At 50.5% G+C, this 16,263-nt stretch overlaps 2 protein-coding genes across 5 annotated transcripts; one reads left to right on the top strand and one right to left on the bottom strand.

Annotated features, from left to right (window-relative positions):
- The first annotated feature begins 212 nt into the window (after nucleotides 1-212).
- Nucleotides 213-13,777, top strand: BLCAP (BLCAP apoptosis inducing factor). 2 transcript variants are annotated; one of them, XR_014021469.1, is made up of 3 exons: nucleotides 213-408; nucleotides 3,062-3,575; nucleotides 11,828-12,004. XR_014021469.1 is itself a non-coding variant. In XM_081290111.1 (2 exons), the coding sequence occupies exon 2, from the start codon at nucleotides 12,002-12,004 to the stop codon at nucleotides 12,263-12,265; it is 264 nt and encodes an 87-aa protein (XP_081146237.1). In that variant the 5' UTR covers nucleotides 3,229-3,575; nucleotides 11,828-12,001; the 3' UTR covers nucleotides 12,266-13,777. The 2 variants fall into 2 exon arrangements, 1 of the variants encoding a protein (XP_081146237.1); XM_081290111.1 differs by lacking the exon at nucleotides 213-408 and having other exon boundaries at nucleotides 3,229-3,575; nucleotides 11,828-13,777.
- NNAT (neuronatin) lies at nucleotides 7,408-10,657 on the bottom strand. 3 transcript variants are annotated; one of them, XM_081290109.1, is made up of 3 exons: nucleotides 9,702-10,657; nucleotides 8,670-8,745; nucleotides 7,408-8,438 (listed from the first exon to the last, which is right to left on the bottom strand). In XM_081290109.1, the coding sequence occupies exons 1-3, from the start codon at nucleotides 9,990-9,992 to the stop codon at nucleotides 8,209-8,211; spliced, it is 597 nt and encodes a 198-aa protein (XP_081146235.1). In that variant the 5' UTR covers nucleotides 9,993-10,657; the 3' UTR covers nucleotides 7,408-8,208. The 3 variants fall into 3 exon arrangements, with proteins under 3 accessions (XP_081146235.1, XP_081146233.1, XP_081146234.1); XM_081290107.1 differs by having other exon boundaries at nucleotides 8,665-8,745; XM_081290108.1 differs by lacking the exon at nucleotides 8,670-8,745.
- Nucleotides 13,778-16,263: the final 2,486 nt, after the last annotated feature.

The raw sequence follows: 16,263 nt of genomic DNA on the forward strand, positions 1-16,263 counted from the left end.
AAACTTTGGTAATGGGGACAGAAAATGTCCCCAAGGAGGATATTGGAGGAAAGGGCAAGGCTTGGGAAGCATGAGTCAGCATCCAGGGAGGGGCAGGCTGGGGAGAGCGGGAAGACTGGCCAGGACTCTGAAGCTCCCAGAGCCCGGGCTGGTGTCAGTTCACCACCTGGAACTGAGCCTGAAAACAGCACAGGTTTGTGGACAGAGAGGAAAGGGGTTGCTGAGGAGCCAGCTCTGGGGGCAGGGGGTAATTCTGCTTTCTCTTCTCCAACTTTCTGGAGCCCCAAGGAAAAGGCTGGCCACAGAGACCTTGCAATAACCCGTCCTGGCATAAAGGTACCGGACGACAGGTCCCCCGCGACACAGGCCTGACCCTTGCTCAGCAGCTGTATCGTGAGCCCTGGAATGGTAAGACCCCTCCTATATTCAGTATTTTTTCTTGGGATAGAACATACATAAAGCTCCTGGCCTTACAGTTGGCTTGATAAGCTCTTACACATGATCACCAACAGGTCTAAGAAGAGTTCTTTTCCAGCACCTTACAAAGTCTCTCTTGCTCCTTTCCTTCGCTACTCCCCTCCTGACCCTGGTCACCACTATTTTGATTGCAATCAACATAGATTGGTTTTGCCTGCCCTTGAACTTTATATGAACAGACTCAAATAGCATGTACTGCTTTTGGGGTCTGGCTTCTTTTAGCTTGCATATTCTTTGCCAGATTCATCCATGGTGCTGCATAGACACCGAGATTGTCCTTTCATACACAGAACACAGTATGCTTGTCCCTCATAGCCAAAGGGGATTGGTTCCAAGGCACCCTGAAGATACAAAAATGCTCAAGTCTCTTATATAAAATGAAATAGTATTTATATATAACTTCCCCAAATTCTCCTGTATGTTTTGTTTCTCTATTTATTTAGTATTACTGGGGATTGAACCCAGGGGTTTTCTACCATAGAGCTACACCCCAGGCCCTTGTTATCTTTTGGTGGTACTGGGGATTGATCCCAGGGCCTTGCGCATGTGAGGCAAACACTCTACCAACTGAGCTCTATCCCCAGGTGCCCCCAGCCCTTTTTAATTCTCATTTTGAGATTGGGTCTCACTAAGTTACTGAGGCTGGCCTTGAGCTTATGACCCTCCTGCCTCCGCCTCCTGGGTAGCTGAGATTAAAGCGTGCATCACTGCACCTACATTCTCCTGTTTATCTTCAATCAGCTCTGGGTGAAGAATGATATCCAATACAATGTAAATGCTTTGTAAACAGCTGTTATACTGTATTGTTTAGGGAATTATGATGAGAAATTCTGTACATGTTCAGTTCAGATGGAATTTTTTAATGCAGGAATATTCATAACAGCTTTTTTTTATAACACACAAACTGGGGAGAGGGGAACCAATGAATATATATTCATGGAATACTACCGCTTGAAAAAGGAGCAAAGTTTTGATACACATAACAAAATGGATGAACATCAAAAAAAAAAATTGCTGGGATTACAGGTGTGTGCCAGGGTGAGTGAGGTATGAGGGAACTTTCTAGACTGATGGTAACAGTCTATTCAGATAGAATTTTGATGCAGTTTTTCCCCAAATATTTTTAACCAGATGTTAGCTGAAACTTCAGAAGCAGAACCTGTGGACAGAGGGCCAACTATATTCCATTCGAAAAACAAGACACCATTTGTTGATCTGTTCTCCTGCTAATGAACAGTGGGGTATTTCCAGACCAGTGGAGCTATGACTTTTTCCCCCTTTGGTGCGGGGGAATGAACCCAGGGATGCTTAACCACTGAGCCACATCCCCAGTCCTTTTTTATTTTTTATCTTGAGACAGATTCTTGCTAAATTGCCAAGGCTGGCTCCAAATTTGCGATCCCTTCCTCAGGCTCCCAAGTTGCTAGGATTACAGCGTGTGTGGCAACACTTGGCATGAATTTATGTTCTGTGAACGTTCTTGCACAAGTCTTTGTGTAGACTTAAGTGGCTCATTTCTCTAGGGTAAATACCTAGAAGTGGCAATTCTAGGTCATAGCATACATGCATGTGTAGATTTAGTAGACTGACAGTTTTGTGCAGGAGTTGGACCAACTTTCTCTGCCACCAGCAACGTGTTGATGAACTGCAAATTGCTCCAGATCCTTGCCAGTGCTTAGCTTCCCCTCTTCTTTTTTGTGGGGGAGGGGGCGTACCAGAGATTGAACTCGGGGGCACTCAACCACTGAGCCCCATCCCCAGCCCTATTTTGTATTTTATTTAGAGACAGGGTCTGAGTTGCTTAGCACCTTGCTTTTGCTGAGGCTGGCTTTGAAATTGCAATCTTCCTGCCTCAGCCTCCAGAGCCACTGGGATTACATGCATGCGCCCCAGTGCCCGGCTCCCCTCTTTTTGTTCCTCACAAGATAAAATGCAAATCCATTGTGTGGCACTACCTGCCTTACTCCTTACACTCCCTGTGTTCCTTCCTTCCCACCTTCGTGTCTGGGACAAGTTGTTCCTTCTATCTAGAAAAATTTCCCTTTCTCTCTTGGCCAGCACAACTCCTGATCATTCTTGGTCTCTTGGCTTAAATGCCATCTTCCCAAGGAGGCTCAGTCTTCATCCCCCACCCTACATTAGGACCCTATTCACTTTCACAACACTCTGCTTTTCCTTACATCACTTCCCCTGGTGTATAATTATGTACTGATTTGATTAAACTTATCGGTATATAGTGATTATTTGATAACTGTGTTTCCTCCCCCACCCCTGCCCCCAACACTCTTACCCATTAGACTGGCAGCACACAGAGGTCAGGACCAGAGCCCTGGTACTCTCTCTACCTCTTTGCCTTTAACACTGCGCTTGCACATAGTAGGCACTCAGGAATGTGCCTAATCAGCTAATATATGAACATACTGACTCATTCGGGGCCCATAAAAACCCTGAGGTTGGCATTTCATCGACTTGAGGAAGCTGGGCGTTGGGGTGGGCGGGTGGCTCGCCTGCCCAAGGTCCAGGGCGAGGGGAGGAGCAGGCTCCAAGTTCTGAGCGGGGGGTCTCTGCCCTTGTGGAAAGGCAGGCGCGGGGCCGGACTGTGCGCCTGGAAGCACACACACTCCGGACTGTGAGCCCAGAGTCCACGGCTGCAGGAGCAAACCCGCCACGACACGGCTCGCCAGGAGAACTAAGCCACGCCCGCTCGGCTCTCTACGAGTGAAGATCACAATCTGCTGCATATGCATGAGGGGACCACGGACCCGTGATTTGGGGCTCCCCAGCCTTCGCCTGATTAAAAATTCTTCGGTCCTGAAGAACCCGGCACCCCATAATTTCTTAAAAGTACATAGGAGTCCTTCAAAGCGTTGTCTGTGGCGGAAATTGGGGGAGGGCCCGGCGAAGGTGGTCTCATGTGGGGCCATAGGATCAGGCGTCCGCCGTGGGGAGCTCGATCCCGCGAGGGGTCCTCGTCCGGCTCGACTAGAAGACGAAGGGGGCGTCTCCCCAGCTTCTGCGGCGTTGGTGGAGAGCTGAGGTGGAGGCAGGCTGCGGCAGCGACGGCGACAGTGGCGGCGGCGCCATGGCAGGGCTCGCAGGTACCGTGGCGTCTGCCCGCGGGGAGCGAAATGAGAGGACCTCCTTGCGGCCGCGCCGCCATGTTGTCCCCTCGGGGTCACCTTAGGCGTCGCTAGGTCCCTCATTGGGTTTTCCTTCCGCGTGCCCGGGGGTGGGGGCACCCCTGTCCGGCGTCGGGTGGTTGCCCTGCTTCGCTCCGGCCTGGGCCTGGAGGGTCCCTTCCCGGCCCGAGGGTGGGTCAACGGGCTCCTGGGTTCTCGCTCGGGCCTCCAAGGTCAGCGCCCTCCCGGGATGGGGCAGGCAGGACTGGGGAGAGCAACCACTACCTCTTCGCCCTGGGACCCAGGCAGGGGGCCAACTTGAGGGGGGCCTGTCACTCTTTCCCCGCCACTTCAGTTGCCTTTTTTTTTTTTTTAATCAGAAGGGGCATGGGGTGGGTGAGGCCCCCGGGTCCCGCTTTGGTGTCGGGTGGTAGGTGGACGCTTTGCTTCGGGTCGCGGGCGCTTCTCATCCCCTCTAACTTCACATCGAGTCTGGACGTTCGTTCCCTTTCTTCCAGTGCATGGGGAGTGGCCCTCAAGGGCAGCTGAAGGAACGGAATGCCTGGCACACTCCTGGCCTGGAAAGGAAGAATGGGGGGATGGGGACCGTTGCTTTTCCCTTCCTCCTTCCAGACTGGCTTCGGTTTCCTTCCAGGCCTTTTCCATAATAAACGCTGGGAAACTGGGGTCTGCCCTAGGAAAGAAACTGCCTTTCTGTTTATAGGTTCGGATCGTCTTTTGTCCCTTTCAGGGAACTGGTGTGTTGGGGACGGCTTCTCCGCCCTGCCTGACACGGTCCAGCCATCCTGTCAGCCTTCTGGACGGCAACACCAAAGCCAAGACCAAAAAAAAAAAAAAAGTTTCCGATTCAGTGCTACCGCCAAGTGTTCGATCTTAATTGTTTTGAATCAGAGATTAATTGACAGCAAGCAAATCTCTTAGAAGGCTCATTGCTGGAAACCTGTTCAATTTCCAGTGACTAGATCAATTCTGTATCTGAAGTTGGTCTTCTTAGAATTGCTGCCAAAAGAGTGAAAGCTTTTTTTTTTTTCTCCCTTCTGTAATGTTTTTTCAAAGAGGAATCCAGCTTAGGCTGTCCTTTTTTGTTGTTGTTTGTTTTTGTTCTCCTGTCTTTGACATACATGCATTCCATTTCAGACCTGTCACTTTGTGATATACCAAAGGCCATGTGTTGCCTGCCACTCTGACTTCCTGCTCTCAGCATACTCAGGAATCTGGATCCTGTAGGAGGGGAAGTGGGGAGAATAAAGGGGATCATTCTCAGAAGAGATAGTAACGGGTCTCAGGGGCATATGGAGAAAGAGGTCACCCCAGAAAAAGAGACTGTTTTTATACTAGTGTGTGCACATATGTGTACACACATGTAAATCTCTGGAGGGAATTAAATGCATATTCAGACTCTCCCCCTGGGGTGTTTGTTTCTGAGGAGAAACAAGTTTGAAAATAGAATCTAGTAAATGGCTTACAGCACAATTGCTCCCCCATCCAGCCATGTGTACTAAACTGTTGCTGGTTCTATAGTTGAAACTCCAGAAACTTGTCCCTTCTCTAGCCTTTCCCCCATAACAGCTATTCCTTCCTTCAGTCACAACTCAGGTGCTTCAAAGATAGAGGTATCAAGTGTCACATAGCACTCAAATTCTTGAAGTTTTGGTACCATCCCCCAGGCTGTCCCAACTTCACCTTGTTGGTCTAAGAAAACTTGACATCCTTTTCAGGTATTCGACCCAAGGTGTGGGACTCTGACCTGTTGCTGGCGTCCCACGAAGCCATTCCGATCTCACAATTCTCTTTTCTTGGCCTTGTAGGAACAAAGTTGGGAGGTGGGGGGTTAGGGAGGAATGGTTTAGGGAAAGGGGACATTTAGCTTTATGTACTCAGGGCTTTGCAATAAAACCAAATATCCTTTTGCTCTGTGAGAATAAAAAATTTTTTTGATATATCTTGTGAAAAACATTTTATAAACAAGATGTGTTTGGATCAGACTTCTAGTCATTGCATGGGGATGGAAAGTCAATGCATTCCTTTTGTCCTCTAGTTGGTTAAATTTGCTGGTTAAGTTTGAGAGTGGGGACGAAAGGGATGCAGCCCACCAGGGCAGTCCTTGCCCAGAATCTATCATCCTAGTACATACACTCCGAGCCCTGCTGAAAGATGGATGGAGGAAAGGGCTTTGCCAAGATCATCTGGAAAGCCCTGGGGTTACCAGCAGTACCCTGCCTTCTGGAGGGGAGGAGCACAGGAAATGCTATGTCCAGAGTTGACAGGCCCTTCCATACTGCTTTGGATTCCTTCTGTGAACTCAGCTGTTGTCTAACTTGAACTGAGGTTAGAGCATCTGGGGCAGTGGGGCAGTAGCACACCCCGAAGGCTGTGAGGGAAGGGTCAGCCTTCATTGAGAACACATGTTGAAATATGTGCCTGTTTCCTTGGGTTTAGTGTGGAAAAACCACGGAAGCTCCTTGTCTTGAGGCCGGTTAAAATATAGGCTTCAGGAGGGAGGTGTGGGCCTTGCCTGCTAAAGAGTCACCCTTGGATAAGAGGAGACCTGCTTTACCTTCAGGCCATGGTAGTAGATATAGCCACCCAGTTAAGGAAGATAGAGTTTATCATTGCCATCCCACCTGAGTCCCGATTGCTGCTTTGGCAGAATGTTTCTAATGTATGTGGGTCAACAGGATCTTAGAGGAACTCTTCCAGAGGGGAATTAAACATGAGGGGTGAGAGGGACCTGGCTGGGTGCCCTAGGATGATTTAATTGATGGCTAAGCCAAGACCAGACCAAGATCCCACACAGTTCTCTGATGCTGAGTGAAGTTATAGGGTCTTCAGAGATGCTGGTGATTGGACCGAGGAACATAAGAGACTTGTTTAGGGAAGGGAAACATCAGATTCAAGAGGGCAAGGTGCTTTGTGCTCCAGCATGTTTGTAACAACTGTGACTAAGGGATTTGAGGAAGTGGCAGAAGAGATTTATGGCCTTCCAACTCCCTTGGTGCTGACCCAGGAACAGGTGTGTAGTGACAGGAATGGATAAAACTAGAGATGAAGCTGAACAGGTGGTGGGGCCAGTTGGTGAGGCAGTCAGCTGACCAACTGAGTCAGTAAAAGGAGTCCTGACTCGCTGAGGAGTGAGGGGAGCAGAGCAGCCAGCCCACCCGTCCTGGTTGATGGCAGGGAAGAGTCCAGGGCCAGGGACCTGGTAAGCAACCCTTAGGGATAGAGAGGCCAATGCTGGGGGGGTGGGAGGGATGGGAACCCGGCAATGGGGGGAGAGAGCAGGGGAGAGGTTTCTGGAGTGGGGTTGGAGGTGGGGAGACCCTAGGGAATATCAAGGTTAGGATGGACGGCCTTGGAACATTAAGCTGGGGGAAGGAGGCCCCATACCACACCTCCTATCCCATCCTCATTGCCTAAGCCAGGGTCCACCCTGCCCAGTGCGTATTTCCTTGGGGCCCCTGAATAGAGTCTGGAGTGTAGCTTTGTGTCTGAAATCATCCCCTTGGGCCTCAGTACCCCATTTTGAGTGTTACTCCCACTTTTTCCCCCTTCTGCCAAAGTGATATCCTGTGGTGGGCTCTTATTCCAGCACCGCAGGTGAAGGCTCCCACCCCTCTGGGGAGGGGGAAGTGGTCCCTTATTCTGGGACCACAAGTAAAGATGTCAACTTTCCTCTTTGGGGAGGGGCATAGTCCTTTATCTCAGGACAGTGGGCCCACACCACAGTGGGCACATTGGCCCAGCCTTAGCAAAGTGTGTACCCCCCGCAAAATAAGCCACAAGAGACATCTTTTGGTGCGCCTCCACCGACCCGCAGGGTCCTAGGACACTGTGCGAGTTGGGGGAGGTACTGTTTTTTTATTTTTTGTAGAGGCGGTCCCTGTCCTCCAGGAGCTTACAATCTAGCTGGGGAGACACAACTAACGCACACCTAAACAATCAGTACAATTAGCGATTACCACAATATTGACCACAACTGCGTGAGACCTGGGAAAGCAAGATCAGTGAGGGGCAGGGGGCTCGGAGAAGAAGTTTAGTACAAAGATGGGATTCTTTTATTGGTTGTATAGGTCCAAATTAAGTGACACATTTTGTGGGGATAGGATGGGCTTGGGAGTCAGTGAGGAGAAAAGAGGAATGGAGGGAGCAGAGGCAGCAGGGCTGGAATGCTCCCGCAGGCACACTGTAGGCAAGGGACGGTGAGAGGGCCCCACTCTGTTTCTTAACCCCCCTCCTTCACTGCCCATGCCCTCCAGTCCCGCCACTCGCAACACAGTTGGCGCCTCCTCTGCTGCATTGAGATTCAGGGCTTCAGCTGGTGCTGTTGGAATGTCCATTCTGCTGGCTGGTGTTGTGTTTGGATCGCCTTGGTGGGGCCTGTTGGCATGGCCGGAGCTCCGGGGCTTGGATAGTGCTGTCCCGACTTGGTCCAGATCAGAATGTGATGCCTACGCCCAGATCTCGGGGGTCTGCTCCCCCCACCCCTCTCAATCCCCACCCCACCTGCAGAGGGGCAGGTGCAAATGGGTTGGGAAGGGATCTAGTATTGTCGAAATGGTCGGTGCTGCTTCTCCGGGGGCCTACCAGCCCCTCACTGACCTTGGCAAGTGCTCCTCTGGCGAGGGAGCACAGGGGACCCCCCATTCCTGCGCGGCGCTGGCTCCCATGCTGGTTGAGCTGCACAGGAGCACCTGATGATACGGCCGCCCAGGGCTGGGAGCTGCGGCCTCAGTTGGGGGCTCGCTGCCGGCGCTCCCCCAGCACCTGCCGCCCGGTCCGGGACACCGTGTACGCCAGCTTCTGCAGGGAGTACCTGAACACCTGCGGTGAGAGACCCAGGATCCACCCTTAATAGAGGGTACCCGCAGTGTGTCTGGTGCTGCCGTGCCCACCCGCGCCCCACCCCCTGCCCCGCCCGCCTGCCCAGCATAGGCTGGAGAGGCGGGCGCGGGCGCAGCTTGTCCACGAGTCAGGGCAGCTGGAGCTTTTCCAACTGTGCTGAGAGCTGCATGGCGGCAAGCTGATTGGACCCACAACTTAGGTATACCTCACTTCTCGCAATGGGCTGTGTCCCTGGAGGATTTCGAAAAGCGAATCCTACCCAGTAAATGCAGCATTCCAGGAACACCTTGAAGGAAATATGCGATTCCTTTGGCAAAAGATTCCTTTAGCAGGGAATTCTTCCTGCAAAGGGAGCTTTTCGGGTAAATGATTTTATAGGCAAAGCGCTTTTTTTTCCGATTTATTTTATGCAAAGCACTTTTGCCTTTTTTTTTTCCAACAAAGTGATTTGTCCTTTTTTGGAAGCACTTTTTTCCCCTTCCATTTTTTTTTCAGCGAAGGGCTTTTTCCTCTAATTGTTTTATTCAAAGTGTTTTTGTCCGATTCATTTGTTTTTTCTGTTAGCTCCTTTGTCTGATTTTTTTTTCTGCAATGCGCTTTTTATCTAATGCTTTTTTCTACCAAATGCTTTTGAACGATTTTTTTTTCCTGCAATGCGCGTTTTCCTCTATTTTTCCCTTTAGTTACTTTTTCTCTCTTTTGGTGTTTCCTTTTGTGAAGTGATTTTTTTTTCCCTGAGAAGTGCCTTTTTCTAACTTGCTTTTTGTCCCAACCCTGCAAGCGCAAATATATATATGTGCATATATATATGTGTGTGTTTATGTGTATTTTTTAAAGAAAATTTCCCCGCAATGCGCAATTGTTTTAAGACGGAATTTTTTTGCTAGGCGAGCGATAAAGTCTTGAAACATACAAGCGGGGGCCCCGCCTCCCTCCTCGGGTCGAGTCTGGGTGTAGCGGGTTTCTCTTACCACGTAGGTCTCTAAAAGCCTCAGCGATCGTCCGCCTCGCCCGAGTCTTTGTTCCCAGCTGGGCGCGGGCGCACTGGGAAGGGTCTGCCTGAGGAGGTGGGCGCAGGGAACCCGCGAGGGGCGCGTGGTGCCGCAGCGGCACTTGGGTGGACAGGGATCGCGGCAGTCGGGATAGGATGGGTTCGGGAGGCGGCAATCGCGACGCAGGGTTTGTGGGATCGGGATGCGCGCACCAGGAGCCCTCTTCGACCTGGAGTTCCCACACGCTTACCTGCAGCAGCACGCGGAAGATGTACCAGCCGATGATGAGCAGTTCAGCCGAGGCCGCTGCCACTGCCGCCATGGTTCCGAGAGTCCCGAGAGGGTAGTCGAGAGAGCAAGGGTTTGCCGAGATCTGCTGGTCTCTCGGAGTCCGCTGTTGGGCGTACTGCCGCAGCGGCCGCGGCCGCGCCTTAAGTACCCTCCCGCCACCTAACTGCGCATGCGCGCTTGGGGGGGCTGTCCAAGAGGAGGGGTGGCGGGGGGCGCTCTTCATTCGCCAAGCGAGAAAAAAATAATCCATCTGCTCTTTTCACACTGACCCCCGCCTCCTGAGTCCCATCTTAGCCCCCTTCCAGAAGATTCCGCCATGCCCGCTTTTGAATTTCGGTGTAAAATGGAGGGGCGTCACAACTCTGGGTAGAGTAGAGGGCAAGGGTAGGGAATGCAAGCCTCCTGTTGCGGCGCCCCTCTCTCTAAGCTCTGGCCTGTAAATTTGAGCCCAATGTCCAGTGCTATGCCAGAACGTACCTCCCGCACTGGTGGAAAACCTTAAGTTATGGGAGGGGTCATCAGCCCGGTAGAGCAAAAAAAAGATACTCCTTCCAGGAGTCATGGCATCGGAGGCCCCTGCTCAGCACTCTCCTAATATACAATGTTCTCTGGTTCATGGGAGTCCCAGAGCAAGAATCCTTCGGTGATTCTTGACATCCCGCTTTTTATGGTAGCGAGAAGATCGGTATCTGCAGCAGTGGCGGTGGCTACTGTGGGGACCCGGGCCAGGACACTGCACTCTTACCGCAAAAGCTATAGTGTCTACTCTGTGGGAGGGAAGAGAGAAGCATTGGCGCCCTTTGTGTGCGCGAAAGGAATGAGCTCTACCGAGAAGGGGTCGGAATGTGTTCGGAAGAGTTTTCTGCAGGACAGATCATTTCAATCTCTGCCTTCCGCACCCCTCCCCCAGATCCTGGTAGGTCTGCCTCAGCTTGCTTGGGTCTTTGTATCCCTTGTTCCACAGGGCTGGAGCACTGAGCCGGATTTCTCTACAGCCGCCAAGGCTTGGGCTACCGTAGCTGGGTAGCTCCGTTTCATAGCGAAGCGAGTCCCTCTCTGCGCTTGTCTTGTGCTTCCCTAGTTGAGCGTGGGTTTTGCGGGTCCCTCTTAGAGCACCAGCCTGGTGGTTCCCTCCACGGAATGTTGCATTTGTACATGGGAAGACCAAAACTGGGTGTGCAGCGGGGCCCAGCGCCTGGTTGGCCTGCGGAAAGCACCTCTCTCCAACAAGCTACCTGGCATGGAGACTAACTGGCACTCACCCCTACATGGATAGGAAATTAATTTTGATTAAAAGCTCACGGAGGTCAGGTTCTGTACAATGCCAGCAGCAGATGGAGGCGTAATGATCCAAGGGAGTTCAGTTTGGTTGAAGTAGTATAGTGATTCTTTTCCCTACATCGACTTTCGAAGAAGTTGTTTGGTTTTGGCAAAATGACACTGGACTGTTTGAAAAAAACAAGACCAGCCCAAGCTGCCATCTTAAAATATTTGGTGCCCAGCCACTGCTGTAGCTTCCCAGACCAGAGCTTCAAGGATCCATTGCCCACCCTCATACTGGTCCTGCAGTATGCTGCTGACTGCTTTAACTCACCACTTACTGGTTGCTCCAGCTCAGCATCTGTGCTGGGAGAGAGACTAGCTACAGAACCCTTCTTTACCACATGGGGGCACAGTATGGAACCCATGGAGGTCCTGTGGCAACCACAGGGCGGTATTGTGAGGTCTGGGCCCTCTGAGGACGGGCCGCAGCCCCAGGAGTCGATACATGATCTCTGCTGGGCAGGACCCAGGCAAAGCCAGTCCACTGTGCAGACCGTGCCAGAGCCCTCTGGGGGACCCCTCCCCAGTGGAAACCCCAGGGAGACACCTCAGGAGGCTTCCTGAACTGGTGGCTTGGAGAGGAGTAGAACTTCCTCAGGTGGGCGGGGAGGAAAGGGCATTCACATTTAACTGTTTTTAACCATGATCCATTTTCCCAAATAAGTATACATTCTGTTCCTGTTCTTTTTTTTTTTTTTTTTTTTTTTTGTCTGTCTGTCTGTTCTTTGTCTGTTTGTCTGTTGTGTTGACTTTTCTCTTCAGGATCCCTGCTGCCTTGGTGATCCCCGGCTGACAGCCAGAGAGCACAGCGGCTCAGCTCCTGGAGAGAGGGTTGAAGAAAGCGGAGGGCAACCGCCTGCGCCCACTGGCTCCCATTAGGTCGGTTCCTGCAGCGGTGCCCGGCAGCCTTGGCGAAGGCCCTGCCCGGCAGAGATCATGTATTGCCTCCAGTGGCTGCTGCCCGTCCTCCTCATCCCCAAGCCCCTCAACCCCGCCCTGTGGTTCAGCCACTCCATGTTCATGGGCTTCTACCTGCTCAGCTTCCTCCTGGAGCGGAAGCCTTGCACAATTTGTGCCTTGGTTTTCCTGGCAGCTCTGTTCCTCATCTGCTATAGCTGCTGGGGAAACTGTTTCCTGTACCACTGCTCGGATTCCCCGCTTCCAGAATCAGCACACGACCCTGGTGTTGTGGGCACCTAACAGCTGCCCTGTTAGCTTTCTACGGAAGCAGAAGACGGGAGGGGAGGCATTGACATAGGTCATAAAGCATTGGAGTTTCAAATCCCGCAGCCCTGCGGGTACCACATTCCTGACGGCGCCTTTTTGGCCTGTGATGTTTTATCCTTATAATGTGAATAATGGCACTGACCTGTGCTTTTATTGTAGAGACCTATAGTCGTGGGTGGTCTTGTGATTGTGTGTGTTCTGTCCCCATCTGGGTCCCGGCTGGCAGGATGGCCTCTCCCCTCGCCTCATTACAGCGAGGAGTCTACATCCATCCTAGTCAACTGCCCTGGGCAGATAAAATGCCAGTCTCCTTGTCACCTCTGTGACCCCTCCTTGTCAGGGTTCCTCTCCTTCCCAGAATGTTACTGACACCTCAGTCCTTCTCCTGTTTTCCCTTTAGTTCTCTTCCACCCTTTCCTTTTTTTGGGAGCACCTGTTCAAGACAGGGCTCATTTTTGCACTTATCTCGAATTTGAAGAGATTGCTGATGCCCGAGAGCCTCGCTTTTTCATCCTCCTTCCCCTTTTCAGCAGGCTAGACAGAAACATGTCTTGACTGTTCATTGTCCACAAACCTCCAGTGTTTCCTCTGCTTCATTTTTAAGAGAGAAGCAACAGATAGAGGTTGTTCTTTCACCTGAGTGTCTGGGCTCCTGCTCTCCAGCCCAGCCTCGCTTCCTTTGCCCTTCCTTCCTGCCTTTCTCAGCATCCTGAGAGGGGGCCTCCTGTGTCTCCTGTGCATGCTCTGCAGGATGGAGGTATGGTGTGTTTGTGTAGAGCTAGTGGTCCCCTGCTGAGTGAATGGGAACATTCCTGTGTGTTTCATAGCAGCCATGATCCCCTTGATAGGTGTTTGGATATTTTTCAGTGTGCCCTGTGTCTGTGTGTGTGTGTGTGTGTGTGTGTGTGTGTGTGTAAGTGCAAATACATGTGTGTATTCCTTTTAAAGAAGCTTTACCGAATGTGTTCTGATTTTGAGGTTTAGCAGTAGCTAGCTGTATGTAGTAGGTACCGCTGCAGTTTTTATTTAGCATGGGGATTGCAGAGTGACCAGCACACTGGACTCCAAGGTGATTCATACAAGACACAGGGGAGCAGTGGCCATCGTCCTCCCGCCAGGAGCTTCTTCGTTCCTGCGCAAGTAGACTGTATGTTATGAAGAACACACAGGAAGACTTTGTGACTGTCACTTGCTTTTTTCTTTCTCTGCACTTCAGTAACAAGTGTTGGCAAACAAGACTTTCTCCTGGCCCCTGCCCACTGGGGATCAGCATGGTTGTCCTTCGAGTCAGAACCATTCCTCTCTCTTGCCTGAGGAGGGAGGGAAGCAGGCCAGGCAGAGGACAGAACTGGAAGCAGTCCATCTAGGGAATGGGACTGTGAGGCCACACTTGTGAAATATTTGGACTGCTGTTGTAGAGCTTTTATTTCTGGTGTGTTCGTTGCACAGCTGTTTGAAATGTTTAATAAAGCTTTATAAACTTTACTTTGTGGGTTAATGTGGCTGCAGTCCATTTGGGCCATGGTGTTGGATTTCTGAGTTGGTGGGGGGCAGGGGGAAACACCGAGGGGCTGAGTCCTTGGCGCCAGAGTACCTTAGCCTGAAAATTTGATCTGCTCTCTGGAGAGCAGATGGTGGAGCTGGGGGATGGGGAGCAGGGGCAGGCCAGGCGATGAACAGGAGGGAGTCTGAAAGTTTTCAGAGATGAGACATTTGTGTTTCTCAGCTCCCATGGCTTCCCGCCTGAAATTGTTTCCCTCCATAGGAGATTTGAGTAACTGATCCCTTGACAAACAACTTAAGACAGCTGGAGCTCTAATCATCAAGGATTTTTATGGTGCTGCTTTTGAAGTAAAAATAAAGTGAAACCCCTCATGGCATCTCAAGTGGAAAAATAAATAAGACTGGTGGTCCAACCAGCAGACTTAAGGTGGTGGCTAGAAGCAGGAGAGTGGTGCGGTTCCATGTTGGGGATGTGTACAGACTCCCATTGGCGACCGACCTTGAGACAGAGCAGGGAAGTTTGTCAGGGCCCTGAGCTGGACATCCACTCCTGACTCTGTTCTTACTCCCAGGATCATAGGAGTGCTGCCTGCTCAAGGCATAGGGCTCTCACAAGGAATTACTGAGATAAGAATTGTGGAAGGGCTTTGGTAACTTCCTAGAAGTTACCTTTCTTACTTGGACTGTTAATTTATTGCTATAAAGTTGTCTGCAGTTTTCTCCTGCTCTTTTAAGCCCCCCCTCCATTGTTACTTTATTCCTTTTTTCATTCCTAGCATTGCTTATCCAGGCTTTTCCTTGATCAAAACTTACCAAAAATTTATCTATTTTTAGAGGTATTTTCAAAGAACCAAAATTTTAACCATCATATATGTTGGGTATTTTTCCTACCTGATTCATTGGTTCTTTTATCTATAACTTTTTTCTTTTCTGTGTTTCTGGATATATTTTGTGGTTCTGTAGTCTTGCAAGCTGAGGATTCATATATACAGAAAGGACGGTTTGTTCAACAAACATTGAGACCTTGTACTAGGCTTGCTGGGGATTTCAGGGGCAAGACCCAGGCCTGGCTCTCCAAGACCTCATGATTCTAGCCTAGTGGGAAGACTTAACAAAATAGACAATTGCAAATTCCAAAAACAAAACAAATAAACGAAGGCTTTTGTGTCCCTACTCTCCTGTGGAGGCACCTGGGTGATAAATGAAGCCAAGATTAATGCTTATTTTGCTCTCCCTCAGAAAGCAGCTTTCTTTTTTAGGTCAAGCCCACTTAAGAGTCACAAATAGGCTTCCCTCTGAAAGACTTGTGGCCCTTTCCAATAGGGTGCCTGCCTCCCACCTCTCCCACAGTGCCTGCCAAATCAGCATCCTGTCCGCCCAACAGTGCTTCTCACTTTGCCCAGCACCCCATCCTGGAGGACATGGTCCATGAGGGATCTTCCTGAAATGCCTTTGAGGAAGGGGCACCAGGCCTTAGAAAAACCACACTTTATAGCTGTTTAACACTGTAGCTTCTGGGACATATGATTGCTCACAGGGTTCCTAGAAACCACAAGACACTGTAAGACCTAGGCCTGGACTTCTTTAGGAAGTCTCTTCCCTGCCCTGGGCCTCAGTTTCCTTAGAGATAAAATTTGGTCTTTGGAACAAAGACAGTTCTCTCAGCCCTGATATCCTGGATCCAGGATCTTAGGGTCCTCCTAGACGCACTTGAGGAAGATGGTTAAACTCTGAGCAGGTGGCAGGGGACCTTGGGGATAACCTGTATGTGCTTTATGCATTAGTCAACATACCCCTTAAACCTAAAGACTCCCTCTATCAGGAAGCTTGCCTAGAGCTCTCGGCTCAGCCTTCTGCTGGTGATAAGCAGACTTACTCTTCCTTAATGACTAGATTCCTGGCATGGCCCTTGAGGGCTCCTGCCTCAAAAGGAGGCCTGCATTTTTATTTATCCAGCTGCTATTTGTCAGAATCCCAGGCATGAAGAGGGCTTGGGGCTACAGGGTGGACAGTCCCTACCATTAGGTAGTCTTCCAGGAAAATGGGAGAGGGAATGACATTGAGCAAATAATCTGAGAGGTACACAACTGTGGACTGTGGCAGGTGCTAGAAGAGAGTCTCAGAAGGGATCTGATGCAGACCTGGGAGGATTGACATTCAGACTGAGATCTGAAGATCAAGTGTAAATGTTTGACCAGTGAAGTAATAAATGAGATGTTATTTCTCACCATCTAATCAAGCATCTTTGTGCTTGCAGATAAAGAGACTGGGCTGAGAGTAAAACTAAGGACCACCAGTATCTGGCTGCCCTAGAATCATAACCCAAAAGGCTTTTTGGGCAAAAGAGGTCAGTCCATTTAAAGCTAGAGTACTAACTGATGGGAGATCTTAAAGGGGAGTTGGGGGGCTAAGGCTGAATTGTTGGTGGCAGGCCCCAAAACTCAGCCCTGGGGACTCTTCAGTTTTCA

Source organism: Spermophilus citellus, assembly GCF_964194105.1.
Source record: "Spermophilus citellus genome assembly, chromosome: 4".
NCBI classification, from domain to species: domain Eukaryota; kingdom Metazoa; phylum Chordata; class Mammalia; order Rodentia; family Sciuridae; genus Spermophilus; species Spermophilus citellus.

Bases quoted from the DNA above. Each gene is read 5' to 3' on its own strand.
- NNAT (XM_081290109.1), bottom strand. From the start codon at position 9,992: ATGGATTATTTTTTTCTCGCTTGGCGAATGAAGAGCGCCCCCCGCCAC. The intron at 8,746-9,701 runs GTAAGCGTGTGG...ATTTCCTTCAAG, and splicing joins TCTTCCGCGTGCTGCTGCAG to GTGTTCCTGGAATGCTGCAT. The intron at 8,439-8,669 runs GTGAGGTATACC...CTCTCACCGCAG, and splicing joins GACACAGCCCATTGCGAGAA to GTGTTCAGGTACTCCCTGCA.
- BLCAP (XM_081290111.1), top strand. From the start codon at position 12,002: ATGTATTGCCTCCAGTGGCTGCTGCCCGTCCTCCTCATCCCCAAGCCC.